Below are 18,710 nucleotides of genomic sequence, written 5' to 3' on the forward strand. Positions count from 1 at the left end.
GACACAAAGAGACCAGTACCTTCCTCAGGGCAGGAAGCAAAGTGGGACAGCATGCAGCTTGAGGGCCAGTTTAGGCAAGAATGTGGGAACAGGGCAGGGCTGCACAGCCTTCATGCTTGCAGGCCACTTCACAGCTCCCCTCGTGGTGAGTCCTGCCCAGTGCCTGGGAGATGCATCACGGGAGCAGCTATTGTCCTCTCAGAGCACAGGTCAGGACTTGTGGGTGATGCTGGCTGAGGGCTCCCCTTGACCCTCTATGCCAGGCTGCCACCCATCCATGTGGGAGTGAGGAGTGGGGGGGTATCTTGCTCCAGGCTCCCTGTCCCAGCTCTGACTTGCTACTATCCTTCTCCTTCTAGTATATCTGCAAGTGGCACTTCCAGAAGGTGCTGAACCACAGCCTGTTCATGGGGCTGTGCTCTACTGTGCACTTCAGGTGGCCTCCATCCATGCCTACTCCCTGCATGAACTTTACATAAATCACTTGCCTCTCTCCAGCCCCAAGTTATTCCAGCTTCAACCACCCAAGGTCACTGGGTAAGGCCTCATTGCTTTTCTGAGAAGCATTTCCCATGCAAAAGCAGTGTCTAGGTCTCTCCAGGCCTGCAGCGTGTGGGTCGTAGCAAGTGGGCACTGTAGGCAAAATCCTATTTAATTAGTACGTAGGTAGTTGGGTAATTACAGCTAAGCATGGTTTGAAACCCAGCTCTGCGGGTGCCCAAGCCTGCACTACCTACTGACCATGCTCAGTGGGGCTGAGCTCTGGCCAGGCACCTGCACAGTGAAATAGGTTTGTGCAAGTATGCATCGTAAGTCAGGTAAGGCTTGAAGTGTTAGTTGCAGAGACTCCACAGCTGGCAGATGTTGGAAGAGACAGGTGCTCCTATACTTCAGTCTAGGGGCTCAGGCATTTGTGCAGCAGACTTAGGTTCTAGGTGCCCCCTTCACCCAGAGGGGGATGGAAACTGCTGCTCCTATTTCTCAGTATGCTTGAACAACCAGGCCACTGGCTAAGGCCCTTCTTCAGCCTTCCTCTTGAAGCAGGCCCACTAAGCAGCCAAGGGAGGCTGGTACATGGCACCAAGAAGTATAAGCACTGGGGGAGGTGTGGTTCACTGAGATGGAGGCTGTACTTGGAGGCCATGGGTTCTGGCCTGGACCCAGGCTCCCAATGGAGTAGGACCTTTCCCATTTCTTTCCATCCATTTTATCCAACAGTTATTAAATGCAAGTGCAGATGGCTAGCTTCAGGAAGAGGGCTGGAAAGGGGGCCAATGCCTAACCTGTGGCCTAGTGGTTCAGACACACTGATGGCAAACAGAAGCTGCAACACTAAACCCCGCTGTGTGGACGGGGTCTGGAACCCAGGTCTGCTCCCTGGGCCGACTGCTCTGCTGCTGGCTGAGAGGCAGGAGCATCCTCCCCTGTTTCACTTCCAGCGGGTACACACACAGGTCAAGGATAGTTCTACAGGGAAATGGGTTTGGCCCCATGTGGCAGATCCACGATTCAAGCTCCAGCACACCCAGATGCTGAGGTGCCTAGCTGCTGCAGCTGCTCTTTCTCTGGGAGCTGCTGCCACCTGCTGTTTATTCGCTGCTGGGCTGGAGGTTGCAGCCTGGGCGTCCGCACAACCCAGTCCAATACAGCAGGCTCTTTCCTCTCTGCCCAGCTGCTGTTCAGTCTCATGGCCACATACCCACAACAATCCCTCATCCACATTTAAAGACCCTCCCTCCCTGCCAGTATTCAGTGGCCCCTCTCACCCCATTCACATCGCCTCTCCCCACCTGCTACAGGCCAGGATACCTGCAAAGCCCCTGCACCAATCCCATCTGTACCCAAGGCTCTGGCTGTTTTGAAGTAGCTTGTTGCTCCAGCCTTTGTCCTGAGACTCCAAGGCAAGGGGTCACCCATGCTGTGCAAAGAGTTGGTTTTATTCACAGGGGCTCTTTAAATGTCAATGATGCAGAATCCACAGTGGGGAAGGGAGGGGAATATATAGAAAGTGCTGGATTTGTCCCCCAGGCACTCTCTGGGAACAATATTACAGTAAGAATAAATAACCAAAAAATGACACAGCCACAGTACACCACAAGGGGAATGCCCTTGGGCATTCCCTGTAAACTAGTGAGACCGTCGGGGGCACTGGCCCAAGTCCTCCATGTGGATGGCGGCCACCGGTCCTCCTCAGTTTGAAAGATATTTCTCCAGCACCTTCATTAGCAACCCCATCTCCTGGAATGAGAAAGCCACAGTAAGGCTTGCCAGGGACTCATGTCAGTCCTAATCACGGCATTGTTTCAGCATCTCCTGTGGTAGATCCTACCAGCCCTGGGCTACAGAGAAAGCAGGCAGGGTGCTGCTGCATCCCCTGGGTACCACACACAGGGCATAGAATGAAATGGCCTGGCACAAACGGGGGCAGATCAGAGCTTTCATCAGTTCCCAAGGGATTCAGCGCTTCTTCCAGGCCATGTAGCAGGTCCCCACAGACCCAAGCAGGGATAGATTTCCCCCCACCCCACCCACCTATGCTCCCCCCCACCCCCAGCAGGCAGCCAGATCACCTGGGCTCCATGCTCTGGGGTGAATTTCACCCTGATAGAATATCCCACAATGACGTGATGGTAGCTGCACCTGTCAGCTTTCAGTGGCTGCGAGCACAAGAGAAGCCTCGCATTATGATTTGCCAGGCTCTGGTCACCCAGTCACTAACCAGGGAACTGAGACAAGGGAGGAGGGTGTGGGGGAGGGACCCACAGAAAACTCCAGCAATGGTTTTGCAAGTACTGCTTCCCACCTGCCTGGTTCAACCACCTCTACTGTCCATATGCATGCAGCCCTTTCCATATGCACATCATTCACATTCCTCTGAGTCATTCACCCTGCCTGGACATGTTTCCATCTATCTGTCTCCAGGTGAAATACTGTCTAGCACAGTGTCTGAGGAAAGACAACTGTGGAGGGAGCATGCAACCATCATCCTTAAAGGGAGCAAGATTCAGGCATTTCCTAGATTTGGGCCATAGATGCTGGACAGTTCCATCAAGGTATCCATGTCCCTGCAGAGGTTGATGCTGTCAGCTGAAGCATCTCAGTAATGCAGAGGACAGAGGTAGTGTTCCTTTAAATAGTCTGCAAACCTTCTAGTAGTACTGAATAAGGTCTGTGTTTCAGACCCTGTCCCCAGAGCAGCAGTGGCTCTATGGAGTTGGAGTTCAGGCCGTACACAGTTGGTTAAACTTGGCTATTTTTACCCCCCTTAAAAAGACAGGGTGGCAGATCTGTTAAAGCTTCAAAGGGCTGAGTTCAAGCCCTGATACAGACCTGTACCCAAACTGGGAGGCCCACTTGTCAATGGGTTGATGGCCGTGGTGGCAGACAAGTCAAAGACATGGATACAATGTCATCTGTCACATCCTTGCATGCTGTTGGCTACCAACACTGGTGTGCTTCAAGCCCTATGGACCAGGTTCACCTTCTGACCTGCCCCTTCATACAATTTTGCTGTGCAAAGCACAAAAGACACACCAGTTGGTGAGAAGGGTGGGCTCCTAATCCTGAAACCTGGCAAAACAAAGAGGCTGCAGAGGTACTGGGAAAAGTCCAACTAACCTGCAGGCTGCAGCACCAGGGCTGGGAGTGAGTGATCTGCCCTTTTGAAGGAAAAGAAAGAAAGAAAAAAAGGAAAGGGGTTAAAAATGTCTTGTTGTTTGGGAAAAAGGGGCTCATTGAACAGCTCCATACAGGTGCAGGCCCCTATATGGAGAGGCTGGAAAAGAAGACAATGGTTATTCATAACATCATGGAAAAATAGAGCTGGAAAGGACTTCTGGAGATTGTTTAGTCCAACCCTTGGCTCAAGACAAGCCCATCACTGTCCAAACCATCCCAGACAAGTGCTTGTCTAACCTCTTCCTAACCCTACACAGGCAGCCCTGTCACACAACTACAAGGCACAATGCCCAAAGATATCAGGAACACTCGAACCTATCAATGTGCTGCTACTGGATGGGTTGTTAAATACACTTGGGAGAGCCAAAAAGAGGGCCATGCCCCCCCACCACTGAGAAAACAAAACCCCCCAGAACAGCCCACGCAATTCTGACCCTGGGTAAATTCCACCCTGATCCCAAATGCAGTGATGAGTCTGCCCCTGAGCAGCACTGCAACATGCTTGAACTAGGCACCTCTAGGTTTTCATTCCAACAGGAGCATCAGCAAACCCCAGTCAAAATCCCTAGCCTTGGCTGCAGCCAACACCCAGTGCTTCTAAAGAGGGTGGGAAAAAAAACAACCTTAACACCTGCAGCAACAAGCACAGAAAAAATTCCTTCCTGGCCCCATGTGGCAACCAGCAAAGCTCAGAAACCTGAGGAAATACAAACTTTCTGTACTCGGTTCTATAGCAGAACTGATGAGAAGAAGCTGGCTGTATTTACTAAGGGTGGGATGCCAAGGTTTTATTAATCCACTGCATAACTTAACACACCTGTTGAAGCAGATGAGAAAGAATTCACTGACTCGAAAGCCAAGGCTTTTCACTATTACAAACAATCAACCCACAAAATCAACTGTTCCTGAAACTGTGGCTGGATGAAGGAACTCATGAAGCATGACCAGCCTGGAAAGCATTGGGGAATTAAGAAAGTGACAAGTGCGTAGCATGTCAAATAGAGCAATCTTGCTAATTTTGCCCAAAAACACCCACTAGAAGCTGCTGTGTCATTGGAGAGAGCTAGGAAAGCTAGTGGGGAACTGCAGCAGGCTCAGGGAATCTGTGCAAGAAATAAACTGAGGTTCATACACATTGTGGCCAAGAGCCCTCCACCTGTCTGAATTGAGGAGTAGAACCAGGGAGCCATCCTACCTTTTAGCCCCAGAGCCTAGTCATTGGGGCATGGGAGGAGGAGAACCCAGGGAGGAAGAGAGCTAGGTTCTCACCACCCCTCAACCCAGAGCGGTATGAGTATGCACCCCTCATTCCCCAAATGTTTTAAGCAACAAGCTATGAGCCACACATTATCCAGAGTATCAGCTCTCTTCTTGAAGCCAGCCACTGGACAGCCAAGAAGGAATCTTTGCAATTCAGCCTTGAGCTGCTGTGGCCTTCTCTGTTCGGCAGCAAGTTGCGAGTTATCAGTGCTTTTGTGAAGCAACATCTGTCAGAGCCGCCTGGCATTTGTTCTTATTCAGTCACAGTTTCCTTTCACAATGTGTCCAAATGCTCCTAGGCCTCTTCATAATCTCATCTGCTATTTCTTCACACCAGTATTTTATCTAAATAACATTCAATGTCTTCTAGGCCTTCAGACAATTGTCATACCACTCTCTGATATGCTTCAGGAGCTGAACAGATGCCCAAAGGATCCTGAGCAGACTTGTACCAGCCAATTGTGTTTTCACTATATAAAGTCTTGACCTTTTGTCATCCAATGGTACAACCCACTATTGGCATCTAAGACAGTGCAAACTGTAGCTCTTGTTAATGTTCTAGTGATGTCTTCAACTGAAGGCAATGGAAACATGTTCCTTTCAATGTTGCATTGTTCAAATCTCTAAGATTTGAGCATATTCTTATACCATTTCGCTCTGGTTTGTTTACAGTCACTACAGAATTGATCTACTCTCAGGTTCTTACACTTTAGTTATAGCTTGCAATGGTTCCATGTGATGCAATTCTTTTTAACCATATCCCTTAGTGCTATGGGGATTTTACAAGGCACATATATTACAGGTTATACTTGCGAGCTTATCTTTGTTGTGTATTCATCAGGCAAGCACCCTAAGCCATCAGATACATTCTGTATTCTATGTATCTGTTCCCTATCATCTCTGGCTTATCTCTTTATCAAATTGTCTCTGAACACTGAATGCAAACCACCTGGTGAGCCCAGTATGACTTGTGAGTCCAATTCCACCACTAAAAGTCTGGTATTTCTTTAGCTGTTACATTCTCAAGCTGAACAGTATAAATTCCCGCTACTGCTTCTTCATATGACTCAGGAAGAAATAAAGCTGTTTGCATCTCAGCAGTATAACAACCAGTTTCTGTGCCCTGGCTGACAGCAGTGGCCAGGCCACTGAGGGTGGTGGCTTGGCCAGTAGTGGCATGACTACTGTTCTAGCACCCACTCTCAGTGGGTGCCCAGGGCTGTTGTCTCTAGGTTTCTGATGCATTTCCTTCAAACACTAATTTCCCTTAAGGAAATGCTGGTCCATTTCCTCAGTCCTCTGTTAGCATTTTCAGTTCCTACCTGACACGCCTACACTGACAAAATACCAGACACTTTAATGGACATTACATACTGCAACAGGTACTGTAAACTACTTACATATGCATGTAACCAGTCTGGGCTCCAGGGCTGTCAGCCAAACTTGGCTCTAATTTATTTCAGAGCCTTCTCCTGTTCCCCCCCACTCCCACCATACAACACACTTGGGAAACCTGGTTTCCTACTACCCAAATTGCTACCTTCACTGCACAAATAACCAAGAATTAATTGCACAGGACTGTCAAGGCCGTCTACATTGACACTGCTGTTCTAAGCAGGGCTCCTGTGGCTTCAGAACTGCAGGACCAACTGAGAGCCATATGGAGGCTCACATCCTACCTAAAGGGGTACACACAATTCCTCTATCCTATAAGCCAAGGGTATCAAACTCATGCAGGCCCTTGGGACAGATCTATTTTGCAGGGCTCCTTCTGGGCTTGATCCAGACCCAAGATCTGGACCCAACATCAGTAAGGCAAGCAAAGGTGGCAACAAAGAGGTTAATGCAACCATTGTTTGCTCCCAGCTGTCCTCTGCTGCCCACAGTGTTCCCAGCTGATGGGAATCTGGCAGTGGGCCCTGACCCTGCTCACACCACCCCCAAATTCTGGGTCCCTCTAGGAGCTCCAAGGGGTGGGTGAAACAGCTCCACACACCTGATCCAACCCACAGTTTGGACACCCCCTATTATAATCTGCATTGTTATTTGGCACATGTCAGTATTTTGCTCGGTGTAGTACAAAGCACAGGAAACTCCTAATGTAAGAGACAAATATTATGTTAAGAACAAGCTGGGGGACCCAGGGACTGATGGGCCTCATTTCCTGCCATCATTATAGGAATGCCTTTGTCTCTCCAGATTTAAGCCTGAGCTAAGCTCCCAAGTAAAGAGGGAAAGTTTAAAAAGTGCTAAAATCTACACACATGGCTGTCTTGGATATGACTCATCTCATGAACCACCCTACTGCACCTTTGTTCTTATTCCTGAGACAAAATAAATGCATGGAAAGTTGCAGAACTAGCCTTCCACTTCAGTGGTCTCATTTGAAAACCACTGAAGTCAACAGAAAAATCCCATAAGGCTTCAGTGGGATTGGGACAGCCCCAGAAAAATGATCAGAAGACCCATTTGTGCAGGGAGTCAGTACAGGCACTCCTCGACTTACAATGTTTCAAGTTGCAACATTTTGCACTTACAAGGTTTATAAATTGACACCCTGTTTCAACTTTCTGGCATCAGTTTCAACTTTACAATGCTTGCTGCGACAGGACACCATGCCAGTGAACATGTTCACTGCATCACCCATCTCGCTGGAGAATATCCGTCCAAACTTCCTTGGACGCTTTCTTTAAGAAAGCAGACAAGACTCCAGAAAAACCTGCAGCCAAGACTCCTGAGAAGACTCCAGCCAAGAACCCTTCAAAAAGTCCAACCAAGAGCCCATAAAAAGTCCAGCAAACTCACCTCAAAGAAGTCCTTCCAAATCAATATGATTGCTATTTACAATATAATACATTAATGTAGCTATATTGCTCATCTATAATTGATTGAGTACAAAATTCTGGGTTATTTTTGGTAAAAATAGGGTATTGGGCCTTGGTTCAGGAACGAATTGCCCATTTATAACATTGTTTGCTATGGGAAAATCAGTTCTGAGTTACAACATTTTGACTTAAGACAGTTTTCAGGAACCAATTGTGTTGTGAGTCCAAGGACTGCTTGTAACAGGGAACTTAACAAGTTCCTCAGCATAACTGATGGAAGGCGCTTCCCAGAGGAAGGACTCTGCCCACTGTGACTGCTTTTGAAGGACCTGAACACAGCATGAACTACACTGTGCCATCTGACGATTGGCCTGGCCATGGCAGCATCGGGGAGACACAACCTGCAGGAAGCAATGGATCTTGGTTTGAAAAAAACTTAAGACAAAACTCTAAACCTTGCACAGGTTTGAGGAACTCAAAGACAGGCAATAAAAAATGAGAGCTTTCCCACTGCTGTTACCTAGACTTCATTCCTAACAGGCACCCCCCAGTTGTGCTCTCAATAAAGGGCACGTCCCACCTGGAGTGCCCAACAATCACTGCCTTCTACAACCTCTCTTCCTGCCAAGGCTTGGAACCACAAACCCTGCGCAAAGGTTTTATAAGATTACCAGGTGACATGGTCCCCAGTATCAGTTATTTACAAGAATCTCATGTTGGCATCTGAGTTAATCTGAACGAGCGCAGAGATCAAAGTGACAACCACCCATGAGGCACCAATGCCTGAGCATTTCTGATAAAACCACTGCAATGAGCATAGGAAGTTTAAGCAGCATCCTTCAGTATTGTGCAGAAATAACATAATGCAGCCTGGCTGTTTGGCCTGGTCAAAGCAAATAGTTCAGAGGAGATGGTGACACCAGAATATTGGCCTTCAAGAGGTACAGTTATTACTTTAGGGCAGAAATCACACCAGGAAACTATACTGAGACTGACTGGGAATTAATCAAATCATGGGAAACTGTACCCTGACAGCACCACTGTGGGAGCACTGAAAGTGAACGCTTAGGTACTTTTCAGAAAAAACACACCCCAAAATCCCACAAATCCAGAGCTAAGCTTAACATCCTGAGCAGAGATCTGGGAAAACGTGGGATAATCTACTCTGTCTGCACTGCAATTTTGTGTGAATCTAAAACAGGTGAGAGGCATGGAGGAGGAGATGGGGGTGACAAGTAGCTATGGAGCCAATGAACTGAAGCAGGTGGAGGTCACAGTTACTGCCACTGTCACTGGTTGTGGCTCCACAGATGCTGCCCTCCAGCTCCCAGATGACTGTCCATGGTGAGGGTGTATCTGAGCCCATGTCTTCTGTCCATACAGAGGGCAGCTATGACTGCCAATTTGGTCTTATCGTGACTCTTGTCAAATCTCTTTTTTGGCTTCCCATCAGCCACTGCATCAGATTTACAAGTTAGAGCTGCACATCATTATGCCCTGAGGATCTTCGTATCCCCACGCTGCTCACCCATGTTCCCATGCACAGCAGGTTGCCTGTGACCATCATAATGACAGGAACACACATCTTTGTGTGTGTTGGTGCTGCAGTGCCAAGGTGACCTGGGTCCAGTGGGATGACAAACACCTCCCTCCTCATGCTGGAGTTTTGCAGCTAATTTGCCCCATGTCTCCAGACATCTGTGGGCATGGTCAATGATCCAGAAGTGGCATAAGTACAGCACTTAGCCTTCACAATGGGCTTGGTGAGCTACTTGCCTGTCTTTCCAACTTTGCTAGCTCATCAGGCTCCAGTAGAAACCTTTCCTTCAAACCTTCATGCCAGCCTTCATAAGAGGGTTAGGACAAGAGACCAGGGGAGACCCATGGGAACCATGCAAGGGAATTATGGGAGTTGCACAGGGAACTATAGGAGTTTGACCTCTTCTCCCTCAATTCTCCTAGTGTCCCAGAATGCAATTTGAAATTTCCCAGGAACAACTTTTCTTGAATTAGCCCATTACCTTAGCTGAGCAACTTGCCAGGAACTCATTCCTCCTTTGCTCACCTCACCAGTTCATCCAAATTGTCCTGCTTTCTATGTGTCTGGGGTAGGAGACTGACAACCCACATGCAGAATCCCAGTGCCATGGATGTATGAGGGACCCCTTCCTTCCTCCTCTGTGATGTGACACCTCAGCGCTGTCACTGATGGAGACAGACCTCTGGCAGGGGTTGCCAATACCTCAGAGGGATTTTTATTCTCTAGTTGCCACAGGCTAGTGTGTCCCCACTGTTTCCAGGAACAGAGGGGACAGAGAGTCAGGGGACTTTCCCATGGGTGGCAGAGGGGATGAAGCTGCAGCCTTTGTCCTATAAATGCTTGGGACCAAATGAAAGCTCTTCCATCACCAAGGCCTCATGGAAGTGGAGAGGCAACCCACTTTTGTGGCATTCACACTGCCCACCCAGGGATTCCCATTCAGAAACTGAAGCCAGTGTTTCTGCTGCCTCCACATGAATGCCCACTGAGTCCTTCCACTTTCCCTTCCCCTTCCAAAGGAGGTACCTCCTCCAGCCCACCTTGGTGGGGTTTCCTGGGGGACCCACCATGTGACCGTCTGAGGGTGGGGGGACCCTGCTCTGGCCCCCAACTTCCCCCTTGCTGCCTGCCATGTTCTCTCATTCTGATCTCTCTCCCTCCCATGGCTTCTTCAGTGCTCACCTGGTCAGCAAGATCGTGCTTTCCTTGGTTCTCATCTAATAATCTCTCTTGCAAGAGGATTTTCAGGAGTTCCCTGGTAAGCAGCTCCTTCATGTCCTCCAGGATGGCTCGGAGGGATGGGCTGAAGGCCATTGGGACAGAGTTTATGGCAGCATCCTCTGGAGACTCCAGGTGTGAAGGGCCTGAGATACTCTTCTTTCCCATGAAGTGACCTGCAATCACATAATGCACCTCTTTACATGATGGAGGGGGCAGACATTCAGGAGACCCTTGCTCTGCCAGCAGGATCCAAGGTAGGAGTCAATAGCACCATGCCATGAATGAGACTGTAATGTCACTCTCTCCTCACTGCCGTGGGATTCCTTGGAAACCAGATCTGGTAGCACCATCCCACCATTGGCTGAGGAGAGATAGTGAAAAGGAAGCTAATGGTGGCCGGAGGTGTTTCCCTAGATGCCAAAAATCTGCAGGATTAAAGCTGCACCCAGGCATTTTGGAAGGAGTGAATTTCCTATTTCAGAACAAGTGAGTCTGAAATATCTGGCCCTTCAGAGGCTGATGCAGGTGATGGAGTCCCCTGTCAGAGCACCAGCACAGAGAGAGACAGAGACTTGCTCTGTGGTTGTTGCTGCTTGGTTTCCAGATTATTTATTTTTCCTCCTGCTAACCACTTCACCATGGGTGAGCTCCCAGTAACACAGGACATGGGTCTCACCCCTGAGCTGATACAAGCATCACTCGTACAATACAGAGTCCCACTGGAAAGCAATCAGCCTGCTCCCCAAAGAACAAGTGATGGTGGTGTTACTTGAAGGGAGCTCAGGTTCCTGGAAGAGCCTATTGTCCTCCACCTGAGCCTGCCTGGACTCCCTTCTCAACTAGAGGAAAATTCAAGTCTTCAGCCCCCTCGAGCCCGCTCATGCTTCTGATCTGTAAGAAAATTCACAGTTGCTTTCCTGACATCCACCTTCCCCTCATACTCTCCCTCCCTTGCTTGCTCAGCTTCAGATAGCACTATTAATAAAATAAGTTTCACAGTCTTCTCAAAGGTGCCAGAACAACACATTTTAAAGGCACACACGGCTCAGGATATTTCGGCCTTGGCAGGTAGTCCTGCTGTTCCTCTGCTTTCCCCTGGAGCTGTGGGGGTGGAAAGGACCTCCAGTCACCGCATCCAGTCCAGCTGCAGGATGCACTTGTATCTAAACCATCCTAGACAGCCATCTATCCACCCTCTTCTTGTGAACCTCCCATGAAGGAGATTTCACATCTTCCCAGAGCAGCTTGCTCCATCATCTCACAGTTCTTGCAGCTGGGAAGCTTCTCCATGAGATCTGATCTCAGTCTGCTTTGCTGCATTTAACCCATTGCCATGTGCCCTACCTCTGTGAGCAGTTGTCCTCCCTCTTCTTCCTGGCAGCCTTTCAAATATTTGAAAACCGCTATCATGATCTGTCACCACACCTCCAGTTTTTTCCCCAGACTGAAGCCTGCTCCCCTCAGTCATTAGCCTTGGGGCTCTCTGGAGTCAGTGCTGGCACTGGTAGCTGCACCTTTTCTTAGCTAAGATTACTTGCTTCATAAGCCAGTATGTCCCAGTTCTAGGCAGCTTTACATGCTGCGTGTTGGCACACTGTACTGGGAGGGTGTTGGCTGAGAAGTCAGCAATATTGGCCCTTTCCTTTTAGCTGAGTGACTGCCAGAAAGCAGCTGGCCATTCTTCCCATGGCCAGCTGCTTTCCAGCTCTACCCTGCAAGATCCAAGGAACTTTGGGCCAGATCTATAAACTTCTTTAGGCATCTAAGTCCTATCAAAATCAATGAGCTTTTAGGCATTTAAATACCTCCTTGGGTCTGGCCCTTCCCTTCCCTCAGGCCTCCTCCCACCTCCTGCTTGCTGCCTCAGCCCCCCTCTGCCTCACATTCTCCTTTTCTCCTGCTTGAATTAATTGTATTGGCAAGACAAAACACCTGAGCACCCTGCAGGCAGCAAATTGCATGGCCGGGTTGCTCCACAGCCTGGGGACCCTCCCAGGTGGGGGATGCCAGGACCAGTTTGTTCTCTGAGTGCCCCAGATCAGAGACCCCTCAAACCAGAAGAGCATTTGCTGGAAATGAAATATGGTCCACTCAGACTCAGGCTCCTGGACTCAGTGAAATCCCAGCAAACAGCATGGCAGCCTCTGGCTGAAGGCATGGGTAAAGCACAGGCATGTTGGTTCATGGAAGGGACTCACTTCTGTGTCTGTCTCCCTGCATCTCAGCTGGTCTCTAGCCTCCCAGCACTGAGACAGTGAGCACAGACATCTCCCTCTCCCCTCTGGGTGCTGCCAGTTGGCCTCTAGAGCAGTGGCTCTTAACCTTTTTTTTACCAGGACCCATTTGTAAACATCGATGGCCAGTCCTGACCCAGTGCCCCTCACTCCTGACCCACTTCCCCCCACCCCTAAGCCCCAACCCCCCGATGTGTGGGTGTGGAGGGGGGGAGCTCCAAGCAGCCCCTCACAGGCTGGAGCTCTGCCAGCCTGCAAGGGAAAAGCCACCGTTTCCCACATTTTTCTCCTTTAAAGGAGAATCCATTTTTAAAATTTGTTAATCCATTTTTAAAGTTTGTTCACGACCCTTTCATATATTCTTGTGACCCACTTCTGGGCCACAACCCATGGGCTGAGAAACACTGCCCTAGAGAGCCTCGACTGTATGAAGCAGCCCCTGGCAGGCAAGGTTCTTCGGGTAGATGTGATATCTTTTATTAGACCAACTAAATAGCTATTGCATCTACCCAAAGAACCTCACCTGCCTATGTCCCTAGACCAACGCGGCTAAAACCAAAAATCAAGCAGCACCTTCCTTTCCTGTGCTATGTGGATATTCAAGCTGACTCTCAACTCCACGCATTGCCCAGGTGCACTTGTTAGAGGCAAGGATCAATCCCTGCCCCACAGAAACCACAACCCCACAGATTGCTCATCTCAGCCAGGTTCCCAACTCATCCTGGAGCATCACAAAACCTCCCTTCAGCCCCCTTCCTCTCCCACTGCATCCTTTTGCTCCCCACACAGCTGTGGCCAGAACAAACATTTGCACAACAAAGACGCTGCCCTTGGTTTCTCACCCAGATGCTCCTCCCTCATCCCCTCCCAATTCCACTCTTAATTGCAAAGAGATTACATTTTCCACAGGTCCCTGTTCTCGGTTTCAATCCCCAGCTCTCCAAAGCCAGGCTACAGCAGCTCTGAGATGGTCTAAGATCAGGTGCAGCATCGGAGCAGAGCACCTCTGGGTGGGTATGGACTGACACAAACTCCCTCTCTGCCTCCGTCCAGCCCCTCTTGGCACACGTCTTTGCCCCCTCATACAGCTACCAGCCACCTTCCCTGCCCCTTGCATCAGGACAGTTACATGATGCCGTAGCTTTGTATTAACCTAAGACTTCAGTGAAAGCCCCTGGCTTTTGAAGCAGACTGGGATGTTTTCTCAATGAATTAAAAGTTCCCTTAAAAGTCCAAATGTGGCCAGGGAGCAGACAGGAGAGGAGGGAGGATAGGAGAGCTGTGCTCTTCTCATAGTTTCATAGTTTGTAGGGTCGGAAGGGACCTGAGCAGATCATCTAGTCCGACCCCCTGCCATGGCATTTACCAGATAAAACTGCGGAGACAGACGAGCGCCAGCTATCCTGAGGGAAACTTCGGTGGGAAGCAGCTACTAGATGGTTCGATTAGTCTTTCGCCCCTATACCCAGGTCGGACGACCGATTTGCACGTCAGGACCGCTACGGACCTCCACCAGAGTTTCCTCTGGCTTCGCCCTGCCCAGGCATAGTTCACCATCTTTCGGGTCCGAGCACGTACGCTCATGCTCCACCTCCCTGACGGGGCGGGCGAGACGGGGCGGTGGTGCGCCCTCCGCAAACGGTGGCCTCGGGATCTCACCTCATCAGGGTTCTCCAAGAACCCTTCACTCATTCTTTTTTTTTTTTTTGGAAAATGTTTCGTCTTCCGGGTCAAATTAGCCAAATCAGTTCTGAATCCTCTCAATTGAGCAACACTCAATTGTTCAAACCCCATATGTGGCGCTACAAGCAGCAAGTATGCTCCACCCCAGATTTTTCAGTCTGGGGCTTCAGATACTCCCAGATCCATTGGCAAACATCCTAGGTGCAGGCTCAAGCCCAGAGGCTTGGTCACTCACTCCCCCTCACTTCAGATGCAATTCAACCCCTGTGGTGGGATAGGGAGTGAGGGCTGATCCCCCCTGAAGAGTCCTTCAGAGATCTGGTAAGCTGCATCCAGGGCAGAAAAATGGGACGGGGGGGGGCACAGAAGGGAAGAGGCTGAAACACCTGCCGGGGGAAGCTGCAGCAATGAATTGCACCCACTCAGCTCCCTCCCCATGACAGGAGTGCAGCAGTACCCCCCAGAGAAAGCAGCAAGTACCTGTTGCCCAGAGGTTGCCTCTGGGATTGACTTTGATCTTGGCAGCTTTATTCCAGTGCTCGGTGAAGTCCACGCGGACGGAGGAGGTGAAGGAGATGAAGGAGAAGAGGAGCAAGTAGCCCAGCACCCCCATCTGCAGGAGCCTGCTCGCTGGCACTGCTGACATGGCTCCCACACCAGGGAGCTGCCTGATGCTACTATGCCCACAGCGCAGGGGGAAAGCTGGTGAGTGCCCCTGCTTCCCAAGTGCTCCAGTTACTCCTGCCCCTTTGTGTTCGTCTCTGGCTCCCTCTTCCCTGCCTGCCTTCCTCTGCTTAAATAATCCAACTTTGGGGTGGAGACTGGCAGATGAATAATACAAGCCACAGTCCTTACGCACAGCAGGCTCTCCGTGTCATGTCTTTCAGCTTTAACCCTTTCCCTGCCAAGGGGCTTCCATAGACCACATTGAGATGGGTGCATCAGGCAGGGCAGCATCACAAGCCAGGTTGATCTAGGTGTACATCTTGGAAAATGTTGTTCTCTATGCGTGCCTCTCCCAGCTGTGCAGGGCCCCTCCCTGTCTGGGACATGCCATGCTTTTCAGTCCCATTAATTTTGTTGGTGTGAGGAGGAAAACACACCAGAGATGTGATCCCCACAGTGCCCACAAACATGGTACACCCATTCCTTGCCCCTTTAGCTATGCCCAGGTGTAAAGCTAACTGCTCACACTGCTCAGGACATGGCAGCAAGTGCAAGACAAGAACTGTTACATGGCAGGACTTGTTCCTGGTACCAGCTGCCAGGACATAAAAGCACAGGATCTATTTTTGCCAGGCTGGATCTCCAATAGGATAATAAAGTGATGTGAAAGGCTCGGTCTTAACCCACTCTAGTCAATAGAGAAACTGCCATTCAGTATCACAGGCCTTGGATCCACTTGACGTGGAATACCAGATTCTTGCCCTCTCCCAATCCCCTGGAGAAAGGCAGTAACATCTGCTAAGCAAACTTCCCACCATCCCTGCATGTAACCTCTACACTGGCCACTGCAGCTCTGTAGGAATTGGAGAAACAGTAAGCAAAGCTTCTGGACACTGAGAGAACTATCAGCTTGCCCCAAATGTCTACATAGAGGAACTCAGTCAGAGCTCTCCTTAGTCCTGCGACAGCCTGAAAGCACATTTAAGGTGCTTATGAATGGCTCTTCATTTCTGCCCCAGTCCCTCTCCCCTCCTCCATTCCTGCACACACACACCCCTGCATGGATGGGTGTACTCATGCCCCCATGTACATACACACTGAATAAGTGTGGCTGGACTGCAAATCTAGGATTTTGCCTAGATCTACTGATCCCCCTAGCTCTTGCAGTAGGACCCCCACCCCTCCACCCCCAACCTGAGCACGAGTCTTGAGTATGCAGCAATGACAGGGTGTTAGGGCGAGGGGACAGTTAGTGGTACCAAGACTGGGGGGGTTCCCAAAATCCAGCCCCCCAAAGTGCCTCCATTTTGAGATGGACCAGTTGGTGCAATGGTTTGTTTTGACTGCTGCTAGGAAAGAACTATAGCCTGGGCCCATGTTCAGCCAGTCACCAGCATCCAAAGCTGGCTGCATAGTGCTAGCAGATAACCACTGCTGGGTAGTGACTCCGTGCTTCTGCAGCTGGCCTCTCTCTTTAGCAAGAGAAGTATGTGCAAGGACAGCCAAGCACTCCAGCCAGGTGCCTCCAGTTTGGCTTGCTGGTGCCCACCCCCCAAAGGGTTTCCTGCTACAACCTACACTCCTCCCTCCAGGTCCCCTGCCTGGTGCTATCTCTTTCAACAGCTGTTGGTCCTGTATTCAAGTGCTTGATGACTTGCTGGAGCCAGGGGCCTGACATTTATATCACCAGCGCACTGCAGCCTCAAGGTCCTGCATGTGAGCTGGCAGAGGCCTATGTAGCCACTACTGTTTCCTGGGCAGAGGGTACGCACTGAAAGTCTGCTGCTGCTGAGGTAGATGTCATATCCCCTCCTTTCTTTGATGCTGGCATGTCTCAAGAGGCCTAAAAACCACTGGTATTTGGCAGCAAAAAGGAGCTGACATCTCCCCCAGCAATGGTGAACCACCACCCACATGCTGCTGCTTCTGCTCTGCCCTCCCTAGTGTCAGACCCACTTCAGGGAAAGTGTAGGGTATGGGGGTACCCTCCAGCAGCAGACTGTTCCTTGGGGGAAACAGACTGTTAGCTCCCTGGCCCAGTCGTCCCTGTATTGGGTTACTGTCTGGTGCATTGTGAGGGTCCAACTTTGCCAGGTCAGGAGCCCTTTGGCGCCAGCCTCTCAGTTGTCTTAACTCATGGCTTCAACTTGCCAGTTACATTGGTGTGGGGTTAATGCCTGCTGGGCCTGTGGGGGGGCTTTGCTTACATCTTATGGAGCGCTTTGGAGCTGTTGTGTCAGGGGATCCCAAGATACAGACCCCACATCATGACCTGCTTTTTCTTTTCAAAGCGCTATAAAATGCAGGCAGGTTTTCCTGAAAATTGCTGGGTTATATCAAAGTCTGCAGCAGCCGATAAATATCAACCTAAAATGATTAATCCTCCTTAACCCCAAGTTACCTGCTTTTATTCTGGGAAACTGAGAGTCTGCCACTTAAACCAGTTGCTTAAACTGTTGTGGGTGATGGAAACACATTGCCTCAGTGGGTGAGGCCAGGTGAGTGAACTATAACACTCCCCACCCTCCCAGCTCTCCCTGGGGCTGGAGCAAAACATTTCAGCTCCTGCATCTCTGGCTCTGGAATTTGCTCCTCTTTGGTTGATGATGTTTCTCTTGAGATTCGTGCTGGTGCTTTCTAGCCCAGGGGTGCGGTGTTTCAGCTCCTTGTGTGTTCCTTGGCTTCCCCATAAGCAGGGACGCTTCCATTATTCCTTTGTGCATTGCTACTGTCACAAAAATAAGAGTCAAGAATCCCCAAGCAACTAGCGATTTTGGGAGCTCAACCAGAGACACACAGGGGTTCAAATTTCACTGGCAATTCAGGCCCCTCCCAGTGTCTACAGTTTGGTCTCCCCAAACCCATTCTCATGGTGGGAAAAGTGATTACAATGGGGAAGAGGATAGAAAACAGAATGGGGGACAAGGGAGTCTGAAGGGGGAGAGAGGCAAGACCAATGCAGAGGCAGCAGAGCTGAGGGAGATAAAAGAGACGATAAGCAGATGACAGACGGAAGAAAGCAGGAATGAAAGACTAAGACTGAGAAATCAGGGGAGCAGTGGGGGTGGGACCCAGTTGTACTAATGGAATGAATGTGTAATGAAAGTGGCAATTACTAATCAATATCATTGGATGACAATTAGTAGCTGAGGAGCAGGAAAAAGAGATCATTCCTGCAGTGATAACCCATTAGCATCACAATCACCCAGCAAAGTCCGTCACTAATTAAGACAGCAATAAAGCCGTGTCATGGTTGTGGAGCAAACAGGGTACAAAGTGTAGTTTCTGCTGGAGGAATGGTGTCTAGGCCTGGCTGCAGGGGAGAAGCAGACTCTGCGGGGAATGGCCCTGTAGCGAATCCATGGATATCTGGTGCTGGCATAAGGTGTAGGCTTGTGCTCAGAGCAGGACAAGAGCAGGGAAACCATCACTGTCGAGTGCTATTGGCCTGGTACCCAATGCTGGTAAGTCCACAGTGGGTTAAAGACTTCAGTCACTACACAGAAGAATAGGCAGGGATGCTGGCATGGAAGCAGGGCCTTGGGGTATGGTATGGAGTGGCGTACCACAGAAAGGAGCCAGCTCAGGTGTTATGGCAGAGGA

At 49.9% G+C, this 18,710-nt stretch overlaps 1 protein-coding gene across 2 annotated transcripts; it reads right to left on the reverse strand.

The window, feature by feature from the left end:
• Positions 1-1,952: 1,952 nt before the first annotated feature.
• NMB (neuromedin B) lies at positions 1,953-15,199 on the reverse strand. 2 transcript variants are annotated; one of them, XM_090029210.1, is made up of 4 exons: positions 14,922-15,199; positions 10,486-10,697; positions 3,619-3,659; positions 1,953-2,238 (listed from the first exon to the last, which is right to left on the reverse strand). In XM_090029210.1, the coding sequence occupies exons 1-4, from the start codon at positions 15,085-15,087 to the stop codon at positions 2,223-2,225; spliced, it is 435 nt and encodes a 144-aa protein (XP_089885336.1). In that variant the 5' UTR covers positions 15,088-15,199; the 3' UTR covers positions 1,953-2,222. The 2 variants fall into 2 exon arrangements, with proteins under 2 accessions (XP_089885336.1, XP_089885337.1); XM_090029211.1 differs by lacking the exon at positions 3,619-3,659.
• Positions 15,200-18,710: the final 3,511 nt, after the last annotated feature.

The sequence above is a fragment of the Crocodylus siamensis genome, chromosome 15 (assembly GCF_052110815.1).
Source record: "Crocodylus siamensis isolate JL-2025a chromosome 15, ASM5211081v1, whole genome shotgun sequence".
Lineage (NCBI taxonomy): Eukaryota > Metazoa > Chordata > Crocodylia > Crocodylidae > Crocodylus > Crocodylus siamensis.

Excerpts from the sequence above, each read along its gene's own strand:
- NMB (XM_090029210.1), bottom strand. The coding sequence starts at position 15,087 with ATGTCAGCAGTGCCAGCGAGCAGGCTCCTGCAGATGGGGGTGCTGGGC. Across the intron at positions 10,698-14,921 it reads AGGCAACCTCTGGGCAACAG|GTCACTTCATGGGAAAGAAG; the intron begins GTACTTGCTGCT and ends ATGTGATTGCAG. Across the intron at positions 3,660-10,485 it reads AGCACGATCTTGCTGACCAG|GGCAGATCACTCACTCCCAG; the intron begins GTGAGCACTGAA and ends TTCCTTCAAAAG.